The 12,531-nt window shown below is 49.7% G+C and overlaps 1 protein-coding gene across 1 annotated transcript in view; it reads right to left on the reverse strand.

Annotated features, from left to right (window-relative positions):
* Nucleotides 1–12,531, reverse strand: part of CACNA2D2 (calcium voltage-gated channel auxiliary subunit alpha2delta 2) — a 432,295-nt gene that overhangs the window by 3,043 nt on the left and 416,721 nt on the right. Inside the window, 14 exon segments of the mRNA XM_074283341.1 lie at nt 221–330; nt 503–626; nt 1,911–1,966; nt 2,125–2,177; nt 2,461–2,613; nt 2,741–2,812; nt 3,146–3,193; nt 3,557–3,645; nt 3,874–3,972; nt 4,440–4,488; nt 4,490–4,544; nt 4,786–4,848; nt 5,127–5,217; nt 5,813–5,910. Coding sequence (XP_074139442.1) covers nt 221–330; nt 503–626; nt 1,911–1,966; nt 2,125–2,177; nt 2,461–2,613; nt 2,741–2,812; nt 3,146–3,193; nt 3,557–3,645; nt 3,874–3,972; nt 4,440–4,488; nt 4,490–4,544; nt 4,786–4,848; nt 5,127–5,217; nt 5,813–5,910 — 1,160 coding nt within the window.

The raw sequence follows: 12,531 nt of genomic DNA on the forward strand, positions 1-12,531 counted from the left end.
AGAGAGAGACAGAGAGAGAGACAGAGACAGAGAGAGACAGAGACAGAGAGAGACAGAGAGAGAGACAGAGACAGAGAGAGACAGAGACAGAGACAGAGACAGACAGAGAGCATTTGTGCCCACAGGTGGGGAAGCGGGCAGTGAGCCTGCATCTTGGGTCAGAAGGGCGGACCCCCCACAGAGGAGGGGCAGGGAGGAGAGTCTGAGGGTCTCAGGATACAGCGCCTTTCTGCTTGCAGCAGCTTGCCTGACTCGCACTGGCTGCACAGGGGCTTCTCGGCCACGACGAACAGCAGGTTGGTGTTGGCCAGTCTTTGGGCGTGGAACAACCTGGAGGAGGCCGAGGGCGGGGCTGAGGGCGCGCCGGCCCTCCTCCTCTGCTCCCCCTCTCCTCTGCTCCCCCTCCCCGCCCCCAGCAGGCCCTGCTTGGGTCTTTTCCAGGACATGGAGGCCTCTTGCAGCATCTCCCCCAGCCCCTCCCTCCCCAGCCGCCCGTGCAGACCTGGAGCAGTTCCCGCAGTCGATGATGCTGTTGTAGGAGGCGTTGGTGGTGCTGAAGTAGTACTGGGTCTGCTTCATGATGCAGCTGCTCTCCCTGGTCTCCGAGCCCTCGGCCGCTGCTTCTTCTGCTTGGGGGTCGGGGAGTGAGTCTCTTGGGCCCTCGGTCTCTCTCCCCCCCCCCTCCGAGTTTCCCCCTCTTCTCCCCCCTGCCCTCCGAGTCCCCCGGTGATTTGGGTCCCTCCTTCCTCCGGTCCGCGTGGGTTCGATTCCCCAGCCCCTGGTCCAGGCCCAGGCCACTTCCCCTGACTTTTATTCCCTGGAGCGGTAAATGATTGGCTGGACCAAGAAAGGGCCAGGTGCTAACAATGACCAGAGTTTCTGAAATCCGTGGCAAGGGGGACGCTGGCTGCAGGACGGGATCGCGGCCAGTCTGCCAGGGCTGGGGAGCCCAGTGATAATAACGGCCCCTCCCCCCTACAAAGTGCATCCCCGAAAGGACCCGGTAAGGAACAGGTCCGGCAGGATTATTGCACACATTTCACAGAGAAGGAGCGGAGGCTCTGGAGAGAGCGGAAGCCCATGGGCGCATGTGTCAGGACTAGGATTCAGAAAATCAAGCCCAGGGCTTAGTCCTTCACTCTCTCTCCTCCCACAGGGATACATGGGTTCTCATCTGGACGGCTGTCTCCCCGATTTCTCCCTGCCCCCAACCCTCACCCCCTACCAGGGATCTGGGCGGAGACCAGGCTTATTTTCTAGCAATGAACATAAATACCAGCCCCAAAATATATTCTGGGACAGCCTGATTTATATCAGGAAGGGGCATGGAACAGGAACTTCCTAAATTTGTGTATCTCCATGTTTGATTGGGAGCTCTGTTAGTCCTTCCCCCCTCCCCCCCCCTACAAATCCTGTTCTTAACACTCCCTGCTTCTTGAAATTCCTTCCTCTGGCTGCTCTGGCTGGCAAATGGAGAGTGGAGACTATGCAGGGATCTACGGCCCAGTTTTGTCTCCTGTCCCAAACTCAGGAAATCCCGGAAATAAGGTCTTCTGGAGGGAAGGAGCTTGGGAGCCGCCTAGGACTATCTCACTTCCAGTGAAACTAATTTTTTTCAGGGTTTCATGGAGCAGCTGCTCAGGCAGTGGTGCAGACACCTATGAGAATTCCCATTGATAGGGATCTGGACTGAGAGGCAGCTCCCAGTGCTGGAAGTGTCTGTCCCTCTGTTAGAGAGTTCTCGGCATTAATTTGAGTGGTCTTCCCAGTGTTAAGCCAAAATCTAGTTCTGTCTCCCAAAGCCCAGCAGAACAAGGCTAATAATTCTTCCAAGTGTTAGACTTTCTGAAAGATAGGAGTTGTGATTCCCAAATCTTCCTCAGGCCAAATGTTCCCAACCCGTACAGTACCTGCTTGGAACCAGCTGTGGTAGGTGAGTCCATAGAGAAGCTGCTGGAGCAAGGACCTATGGAGGGCAGAAATCGGGCCGAGGTTCGGGGCTGCACTTGTCTCGGTCCCCTGCCCAGGCCCTGCCCGCTGCTCCCATCCTGGGCCTCCCTGAGTGGCAAAGCTTCATTCCCTAACAGTAAAGCGGACATCCCCCCTCTCGGTCCAATGGCTCACCAGGCCGCCGCAGAAGTCCACCAGGCCAGGTTGAGGAAGTCGGCGATGGTAGGCTGGAGAGAGAAGGACAGGCTTCTCCAACTGCTTCCCCCTAGAGATCCCTGCTCCTGAGCTCAACCCCTCTCCCCCGGGGAACTTGTGCTGTTCTCTTCAGCCCCCAGTCACCCCCCAGAGTTGGTCAGGAGCTAGCTCTGCCCATAGTACCCATCCACACCCACATTCTAACACCAGAAAGGGCATTCTGCGGACCCTTCCTGCCACGTTGCAAGCAGCCAGGACAGAGCTCCTGCCATGAAGGTCTCTCTGGGGCCATCGGAGTAAGAGCCTCTCACTTACCACAAAGACCCCTCGGGGGGCAGCGCCCGTGTTGCTCTGAGCCCGGGGGGTGCACACGGCTTGGTAGTCAAAGGACTCTTTGCGTGTGAAGAAGGAGTTATTATAAAGTGCAAGCATGAGGTTGGCGTCCACCTCGCTGAAGAACTTGCCCACCTGTAAGAAGAAGGAGGTCTTCCTAGGCGGGGCGAGGTGAGAGGGCTGCTTTGTGACCCGGCTCCAGGAGCCTCAGAGAAGAAGGAACAGTGTGTTCTGGCTCCCCCCTCTCAGCTTTGCTACTTGCCTGGTCCCACTGATTGTACTGGTTGGAGAGAACCAAGAATCCACCATCATCAATGAGAACGCAGAGCAGATCCTGAGAGAGGGAGGAAGGCAGTGAGTTGTGAGCCCTGCCCGGGGGGCCAAGGTGTATGTGGGGGATTGCAATCACTTTCCTGGTGCCCCTGGGGAGAACGGCCTCTCTCCCCCCACGCAGAGGGCACCAAGGAGTGAAGTGGGAAGACATCAGGCAAGCAATTCAGCATTGTTTGAATCCTGGTTCAGTTCCTACCCGTTGTGCACCTGAGTGATTAACTTTCTCCCTCTGAGTCTCAATCTTAGGGTCTGAGGATGCTTTTCTGGGACAAAAGAGGCGAGGAGGGAGAAGAAGGTGGGCTAGGGAAGAAGGAGTTTTGGGGCCGCCACCTACCTCATTGTTCACATCACAGTCCATCTCACAGTGGCTGTTGGGGCCGCACTGTTTGGGGAGAAACCAAAGCTTGCTTCAGGGAAGGCAAAGGGGCTCCCAGGCTCAGCATCTCTCAGCAGGGACTTCCCCCTTCCCTCTCCCCACATCCTCCCTCCCCCACAGACTGGCATCCTCATGATACAGGGGAATGTGGGATTCATTAGGTCAATAGAAGCACAGTCCGTCTCCGTCCTGGGGCATGGTGGATTCTGAGCAGCTTCCAGGATGGGGAAGCGGAGGAGAGGAGGATGGTGTCACAGGGCTTTGCTCAAGAGAGCAAGAGTCTCTGGAGAACAATTCTGCTGAGTGGGACCCCCCGGGGAGTCTCAGAGCTTAGCCTCTCCACTGCAATCTCTGGCACTTTCCCTTAACCTTCTGTGGCTGGTCCCGGTCCGTTCGGTTACTGGCTAACACCTTGAACTTCTCAGCCCAGGCTTCCAGATCCAGCTTCACTCCCACTACTGTGGAAAGAGAGGGTGCTGGTTGGTGATCAGGGCCTTCCCTGGGGCCTTGTTAGGGAGTCTTGCCTTGATTGTGATCCTTATCTTCTCTCCCACTCCCCAGCAGCTGCGCCTTTTCCCTTCAGCATCAGTGGTCTTTCATATGTTTGCTGGGTCCCCGACATCCCTGCCCCTTCCTGCAGGATTCTAGCCCAGCTCTTTCCCCCTGGGGACATGTTCCTTCCTTACCCGCAGGCTTGATTGTCCTTCCCCCGAGGGTGAGTTCCACAGCCGTGCTCACCAGGATGCCCACGGTGTTGTTCTCCAGCTCCAGCGGTCTGAGGAGAGCTGAGGAGGAAGGGGTGGTGGAGAGTGAGAGGAGGGAGAGCCCAGTGCCCAGTGCCCAGGAGAGACAGGATGCCCAAAGCCAGCTTTCATCTCTCTGCTACAGGCCTCCAAGCTCCCCCAGAGTGTTCCCTTCTTCCTAGAGCTGGCATTCTCCTTGGGCATGGTGGGAGGGCTGGGGAGGGCAAGGCCACGGTGCTGAAGGTTCAGATGAGTGGGGAAGAGAAGCTCTAGTGTCCTCCTGAGATTGCAGGTCAGGCCCAGAGAGGTTTATCCACAATTCTCACACTTGCTGTTGCATGTTTCTTGCAGGACCCGAGTGTCTTTCCCCACTTACGCTGTCTCACCTGCACCCTTCTTTCTCCACTCTCTGACACATGGAAGACGGGGGAACTATGACCGGGAGCTCTTGCCCGGCTGAGGAGTATCTGGGCATAGAGGCTGAGGGGGCCTTGGCCAGGCTCACTTACAATCATGATAGGGAGGCTTGAAGATGTAGCCCTGGTTGTCCAGGCTGCGCCCGGTAGAAGCTGGCATTGAAGGGCTCGGGGTTCTCATCCCAGTCCTCGGCTGCCCTAGAGAGCCAGAGTGTTACAGAAGGGCACGGGAAGAAGGCGGGGGAGGGCAAGAGAACATGGGAATTCTGGGGAAGGGTGGCAAGCAGGAAAGTGGCAAGGGTGAGGGGACTGAGGCGGGGTCTCAGGAGACAGGAGGGGGCTGCTGTAGACGTGAATGCCAAAACCAAATACAAACTTCATTTGGGGCACGGCATTGATTATGGGGCTCAGGGGGAGGACAAGCCTTGGGATGACTCACTTGTTGGGGAAAACCCGGGTGATGCCCCCGTCTGTAGCGGCAAACACAGCAAGGAGGCTGTACCTGAGGGTGGGAGCAGGGTCAGCGCAAAGGGAAGTGGTTCTGCATTGACCTCAGGACGCCAGGGCAAGGGCTCCAGGAGGGCAGATCTGCCCCGTCCCTGGGATGGGCGCCTGCACTGGGCAGAACAGCCTCCCGCCCACCCTGTCCCTTGGGCTGTGACCTTGTGGCCCCCTCCTCCCACTTTCCAAGGGGGGGTCCCAGCAGGGACAGAGTAAGAGAGCGGGGGCAGTGGCTGGGAAGGCCCAGTTGGTTCCTGGACAGGGAGGGGCAGCGCCTACGTGTTGAGGTCCTGGTCCTTCCACACCTTCTCCACCAGTTGCTGTGTGATGCCCGTGTCCAGAATCAGGTTGTGCAGGAGGAAGTTGTTACCTTCAGAGTGAGGCAGGGAGGGGACAAGGAGAGTCCTGGTTTCCTCCTACCACCGCCCTGCAGCCCCCCTTCCCACGCCCCTTACTCCTTTCCCTCCTCTCTGCCAAGCCTGCCAGGGACTGTCCTGACAAACCAGCTTCAGAGCCCGTTCCTGGCCCTCAGCCCTCTGTGCTCCAGGACTCCCCCGTTCTCTAAGCCCCGTGTGCTCGGGGCTTGGGATGGGCTAGACTTACTGGTTGTTGTACATTACTGTATCACAGAAGGCTTTGTCCTGTCTCCCTGTGAGTGTCCTCTGCTTAGACCAGGGATTCCCTTAGGGTAGAAGCCGTCTCCCCCTCAGAGAAGAGGCTCTCCCAGGATGGGAGGCTTGTCTTACCCCGGGGGGTTCTGCAGGACAGGGGCTGCATCTTCCTCCCAGACTAGGGGCTCTACCTCAGGCGCGCCTCCTCTTTCTCTGCTGCTTATTCCCTCGGGGCCCCTGCTCTCTGTCCCTCGTTTTCCCTCCAACGCCCTACACTTTGGTCTTGCCATAGAGGGATTGGGGTAGCTTCACCTCAGGACCGGTGGCGCAGTGGGACCACTCCCCGACACTTACACTGCTTGGAATCTGGAGTCACCTTCTCCATGAGCTCAATAAAGTTCTTGAGAAATTCCGTGTTGTTGTCTGAGGCGTTCAGGTCCTTGCAGTACTCTCTGGGAGGGGGAGGGGGAGAGGGGGGCAGGGGACCAGTGGGTGACCCCACAGTGGATGGGCCCACTCACTGTGTGTGCTGTGCTGTAGACTCACCCAGGTTGGGGGCATGAGTGTGCATCAAGGGGGACTTTTTGTGTGTGCACGTATATGATGGTCTCTGTATCAATAGTTATGTGTGGCACATGGGTACATATAATTTTTTTCCTGAGGCAATTAAGGTTAAGTGACTTGCCCAGGGTCACACAGCCAGAAAATGTTAAGGCTGAGGCCAGATTTGAACTCAGGTCCTCCTGACTTCAGGGCTGGTGCTCTACCCACTGATACCTAGCTGCTGTATATTTTTGTATGCACCTGGTTTACATGGTTGTCTTTTTATGTGCTCATTACTCTCGACATGTGGTGGGACATATATTTTCTTTTTAATCACTTTTTAATGTGAGCTTTACTGCTACCTACTGCAGACCATAAGTTTTCAGAGAGCTCCTTTCTGCTATCGCCTCCAAATTATGAGCCTCCCCGAAGGCAGCTCCTGCACTGCCTCTGTCTCTCCACAACACTGAACACAGGATTGGATACACAGGGGGCTCAGGAAACTAGCCAGTATTCCTATTGTCCTTTAGAGTTTGCAAATGTTGTCTCTTTTGGTCCTCACAACAATGCTGTGAAGAGAGGTGCTATTATTAGCCCATGCTACAGATGAATAAACTGAGGCTCAAAGAGATTAAATGATTTTCCAGGGTCATATAACTAGTATTTGAGGCAGGATTTGAATTATGACTTCCTAACTCCAAGTCTCTTGCCACCTAACCTCTTAAGGAAAAACTTATTGGTTAATTGATTCATGAGTTAGGGTTACAATATTATCGGATCCTATCAGATGGAAGAAACCTTAGAGATCGATTCCCTCATTTGATCTTGGTTTTAGCATGTATATGTTTTTGAGTGTAATGATAATAATAATATGTGTTTATAAATGGGAGCTAATAATAATAATACCTAGTATTGTGAGGATCATAATACTAGCAATTGTTAATAGCTTAATTTTATAGATCAGGAAATGGATTCAGAGAGTTTAAGGGATTTGCTTGAGAGTCAGCCAGTTTGTGGGTGTCCCAAGTTGGGATTTAACCAAGATTTTTTGGGCTCTATTCTATTCTAGAATATTTCCTTTCCTTGCACTGTCTTTCTATCCATTCACTTTTGTGTGTTTGTAATATGACTATGAGTATGAGAATAGGTGAACTTCCCTATGGTCAGAAGAGGGAATGTCTAATTTTCAGAACTATTTCCTAGAGAGACATCTATGCCAGGATATTCTATGAAGGGGCCATCGTGAATCTCTAATATGGGTGGGGATGGGGGTGGGGTATATATAGACAATCTTACTGGAAACGTAAAGACCTCCAGCAGGGACATGGGTCAGGCATTGCCACCTTGGTAGGGGATGCCAGAAATGGGTTACACTTGTTTGTACCACAACATGCGGTCCTCCATGAGGGACACGACCCTTTATTCTTCAGTCCCTCACTCCCTTATGGTAATACCACTCACACCTTGCCAAATTGAAACCTTGGATTGCCTTCATCACCCGTCTTCCCTGCTCCTACTCACTGGCTACTAGATACTGCTAAAAACCCAAATCATTCAACCATATAACCTTCAGTGTTAATGTGTTATCTGATGTCATCTGGGTCCTCTCTGAGACATGGTGGTTTCTTTCTCAACTTACTTTCATGTCCTCCTCAATAGCTTTTCTAAATCTCTTCTTTCCTCCTTGCTTCGTGCTTTCAGCAGAGAAACTTGCTTCCTACTTGGCTGAAAACAAAGCCAACGCCATAAAAAACAAAGAGCCTTCTCTTTCCCCTTACTCCACACTTCAAAATCCCTCTTGGTTATCTCAAGTTTTCCCTTCCTTTGCTTTAGTCTCAGCTGAAGAGTGGCCCTTTTCCTTGCCAATGTCAACATCTCCATTTAAGCCTTAACTTAAAAAAACAGTTGAAGGTGAGAGGCGGGGTAAGGAGGTGTTGGTCCAGGAGACTATTTGACCATTGGTACAATTGGGTAAAAGGCAGAACTGAAAGAGAATCAAGCATCTGGAAGAGGGGTGCCATGCCAAAAGGATGAGGATGGCTATGTGAGTCAAGAGAACCTTGAGGTGAGACATGAGGAGACTCTGGTTTCCTGACAAAGGATCCCTGGCTCTTCCTTCCTCCCCCCTCTCCTCTTTTCTTCTCTCTTCTCATTTCCTCCCCCCCAACCCCCTCTCTTTTTCTGTCTCTCTGTCTCTGTGTCTCTCTTCTTTCCCCCATACAGAGTCCCATTTATCCCATGCTATTTAATGCTCTGCCTCCACTTGGGCCCTTCCACTTCCTCTGAAAGCCTGCTCTCTCTATCGCTTATTCAATTCCTCCACCTTCACTGGCTCTTTCACTTCTGCCCTTGAACATGGCCATCTTTTCCCCATCCTTTAAAAATTCTCCATTTGATTCTACTACTTCTTCAGGTTATTGTCTGAGGCTCTTCTCTCACATTTTACAGCTGAGTTTTTAGAAAATGTCTAAATATGTTGCTTCCCCTTCCGTACTCCCATTTACTTCTCAATCATTTGACATCTGGCTTCTACCCTATCACTCATCTACAACTGTTCTTTTTAAAATTGTTAGCGACTTCAACACTAAATCCAATGGCCTTTTCTTATTCCTCATTCTCCTCCAGCTGCTGACACAATCAGTCACTCCTTCCCAGATACTTTCTTCATTTTTGGCTCATATGGCACGGCTCTCTCTTCATCCTCTTCCTACTCACCTGACCACTACTCTGTCCCTTTTGCTGGATCATCACTTTGATTAAATGTAAATGTCCTTTAAAAGCTCTATTCTATATCCTCTTTTCCTCCCTAAATTTTCCTTTGACAATGTCATCGGTACTTATTGGTTCAATTATTTGTATGTAGAGGAATCCTAAATCTTGAACTCTAGGCCTAATGTACATATCTCCACTAGGATGGCCCTTAGGCATCTCATACTCAACACATTCCAAATAGAACTCATTATTTCTGTTCCTTCCCATTTCTGAAGAGAGTACTTTAAGTCACACAGATTTAAAATTTGAGTTATCCTTTACTCTGCATCACCATTGCCCATCCAGTCACTAGATTTTGTCAATTCTACCTTCAAAATATTTCTTACACCCATCCCCTTTTCCGTACCCACAGATCCCCTCCCTAGAGTAGGTCCTCATTTTTGTCATTCCTGACCTACTTAAGTAGTTAGTCTCCTGATTGATCCTTCTGCTTCCAATCTCTCATCTCTCCAATCCATCTCTAATCCATCCTCCATGCAGCTAGCAAGTTGATATTTTTCAAGGCATAGACCTGACCATAGTTGTGCCCTTCTTCAAAAATCTCAAATAGATTCAATATTGCTATCTCTAGGATGAAAAGGAAAATCTTTATCCTGAAATTTGAAACTCCCTGTGGTGTGATCCCAACTTACCTTTCCACTTATTTCATATTCCTCTTCATACAGTCTCTGTTCCCATCAAATTGGTTGGTTTGTTCTTCTTCAAAGACATTGAACTTTTACTTTCCATACCCCATCATGAGCTCTCTTCCCTCAGTAGCTTTTTTGATGCGTAAGTCAGATACCGTCACCTTTAGGAGCCTCTTACTAATCTCACAGAAGTTTGCTATTTCTCCTTTCTTTTTGAAATTACTCTACATTGTATTTACGTATATGTATACATATCTTTTTAGTAGAATGTAAGCTTCTTGAGGACAGAGACCATTTCATTTTTTTTTGTCTTATGCCTCGCACAATATCTGGTACATGCTAGATATTTAGTACTTGTCACACAGGACCAAGTTGTTTGATGATTATGGCTTTATAGTACAGTTTGACACCTGATACTCCTAGGCTTCCTATGATCTCACATTTTTATTTTCCCTTGAGATTTTTTTTAATCTTTTACTTGTTCAGGTGAATTTTGTTATTTTTCCTAGCTCCATAAAGTAATCTTTTGGTAGTTTGGTTTATATGGCACTAAATAAATAATTTATTTTATTTAATTTACATAATATTGTCACCTTTATTATATTAGCTCAGTCAGCCCATAATCAATTCATATTTCTTCAGTTATTTAGATCTTCTATTTGTGTAAAGTGTTTGTGTTCATATAATTCCTATGTGTGTCCTGGCAGGTAGACTCTTAAGTATTTTATATTGTTTGTAGTGATTTTAAATGAAATATTTCTTCCTGCTGGATTTTGTGGTAGTGTACAGGAATGCTGATTTATATAGATTTATTTTATTTTCTGCAACTTTGCTGAAGTTGTTAAATGTTCTCTAAGTTAAACTATCATATCATCTGCAAAAGCAATAATTTTGTTTCCCCTCTGCCTGTGTTTATTCCTCTAATTTCTTTTTCTTATCTTCTGATGTTTAATGATTGTTGACTTGAATTGGTCAGAAATAGTATTCAGTGTATGGACATGGTCAGAACTAAGGTTCAGTCTGTGACTGGGGTTAGGAACAAATTAATGATTGGGTCAGGGTTGATTCTGGTCAAGGTGAAAATACAGTTTGGGGTTGACTTTAATGCTCTATATGCAGCCAAGATTAAAGGATCTCCCTGTGACCAAATGTCAATTTATGACTGGGGCTAGAGCTTAGGGCGTTATAATTCAATTTGGGCAGGGGTTTAGGGCTAAGTGTGAAGTCAGAATGAATGTTTAGCCTCTAAACAAGGTAAAGGCTCTCATTTTTAATTAGGAATTCATTCTTTGTATTTGCATTACCATTTCCTAGCATGTGCTTGACACATAGTAGATAATAAATGATTGTTGACATTGATTGACCATGACCAGGACTGATGAATTTATGGTCAAATTCTGACCAAAACTAACAGGAATTGGAACTGCCATGTCATCATTTCTCTTGGGCTTGGGTTCTCTGCATTTCATGTCTCTGACTTGGCCTTAGGCTATTTAGATGAGGCTGGAGATGTGAGTAGGCAGAGTGCTTTGGTAGGTACCTAGTATATTGTGTAAGTTTGATCCCATAAAGAGAGGTAGCACCTCCATCTAGGATACTATTGCTAGCCTACCATCTACCCTATTTGCTCATGGTCTATGAACTTCCAAAAGGCAGGGTACAGAGATCTTGTTCTGTTTACTCTAGCCTCATTCTCAGTCACCATCAGCCAGGTATGTGTCCTGGAAATTGGTATTCATATTTCTGGATGTGTTAGCGAAGCTAGGGTTGGGTCTAGGAGCATTGCAGATTATGTAGGTTCTAGAGTGTCAAAATTCTGTCTAGGGAGGCATTGGGTAGAATCATGGGAAAAGGGGGATAGGGGATTGTCCCCAAAGGAACCATAAAAGACATCAGCAGCCATAGCCCCTGTGCCAAGGGCAAACCCAGTTTTTTCACACTCCTACCTCCCTTCCATCCGCAGCCTAGGGCCCCTCCCCCTGCTCCCCTGTCCTTTCCTCCTCGTAGCCACACACTCTGACCCAGGTAACAGCCATGATACTTGTCTTTGAGCTTCCGTGTGTCCTCCTGCTGGAATAGAAGAGCCTCCCTTGTCCCTGTATGTGTGAATGATCCTGACTTCTCCAGACCTGACTCAGAACTCAGCATGTTCAGGTATCAGGCCAGGTTATGCCTTCTGAAAGGCCTCCCCATTCCTTTCTATCTGGGCAGGTCCACAAAAGGGCTGTTAGTCTAGGGGATCCCTTTATCTGGGGCTGGAATGTATGTATGTGTTCATGTCCCAATCCTGGTCCTTGTCCCAGTCCTTTTGGATTATCCCTTCCCTCCAATTTCATCCCGACAGATCTAGGAAGTTAGGGCCAGATGGCTCTACTTACCCAGAGCAGATGCTACAAAGACCCAGTGGTCCATCCCCTGCCCTGCCCTACTCCTGCTCTGGTGTACCCGGGGGTATCATCAAAACTGAGCTGGGGATGGGATTGAGTAGATGCTTTTGAAGAGGGGACAGGTTGTTGCCCACTTTGGTTCCATGGTTCAGCAACAGTAGGGCTGCCTGCTAGGAGTCCCCAGCCCCAGGTACAAGCAGGGCAGAGGGAGCACCACTAAGGGGAGTGTTTTCCCCAACTCTTGGGAAGTATCTGGTCCCTTTGCCCCCCTCCACCAACAAAGACACTGACACAGGGGAGACAAGGTGGGAAGGGGTAGGGAGAGGAATCTCAGACCACAGAGCAGCAGATGCCCACAGGAGGGCTGTAGGGGTAGGGAAACCCTCCCTTGGCCTGACATTGGATGCATCGGGGAAGCCCAAGTACAGGTTGTAATTGGGTTAAGAAGGCCCAGAGTCTATAAAAGCTAGATTGGAATAAGGGTGGGACATGAGGGCATATTGGGGTTTCACCTGGCAGGATTTCCAAGGTGGGGTAAGAGGTAGAGTTGGTGGGGTGGGGATGGGAACAACTAGAGGCTGAAATTTGAAAGCCCCAAAGACTAGAATGGAAAGGGACTCTAGGGATGGAGCTGAGGAGGATTTCTGGAGAGAAGATAGAGAATTCCATGGGAATATAGAATTGGGAAAGTCACTTGGGGATGAATCTGGGAGAATCATGAGCTACAGAATTTGGGAAGTTG

This window comes from Sminthopsis crassicaudata, chromosome 1, assembly GCF_048593235.1.
Source record: "Sminthopsis crassicaudata isolate SCR6 chromosome 1, ASM4859323v1, whole genome shotgun sequence".
Taxonomy (NCBI): domain Eukaryota; kingdom Metazoa; phylum Chordata; class Mammalia; order Dasyuromorphia; family Dasyuridae; genus Sminthopsis; species Sminthopsis crassicaudata.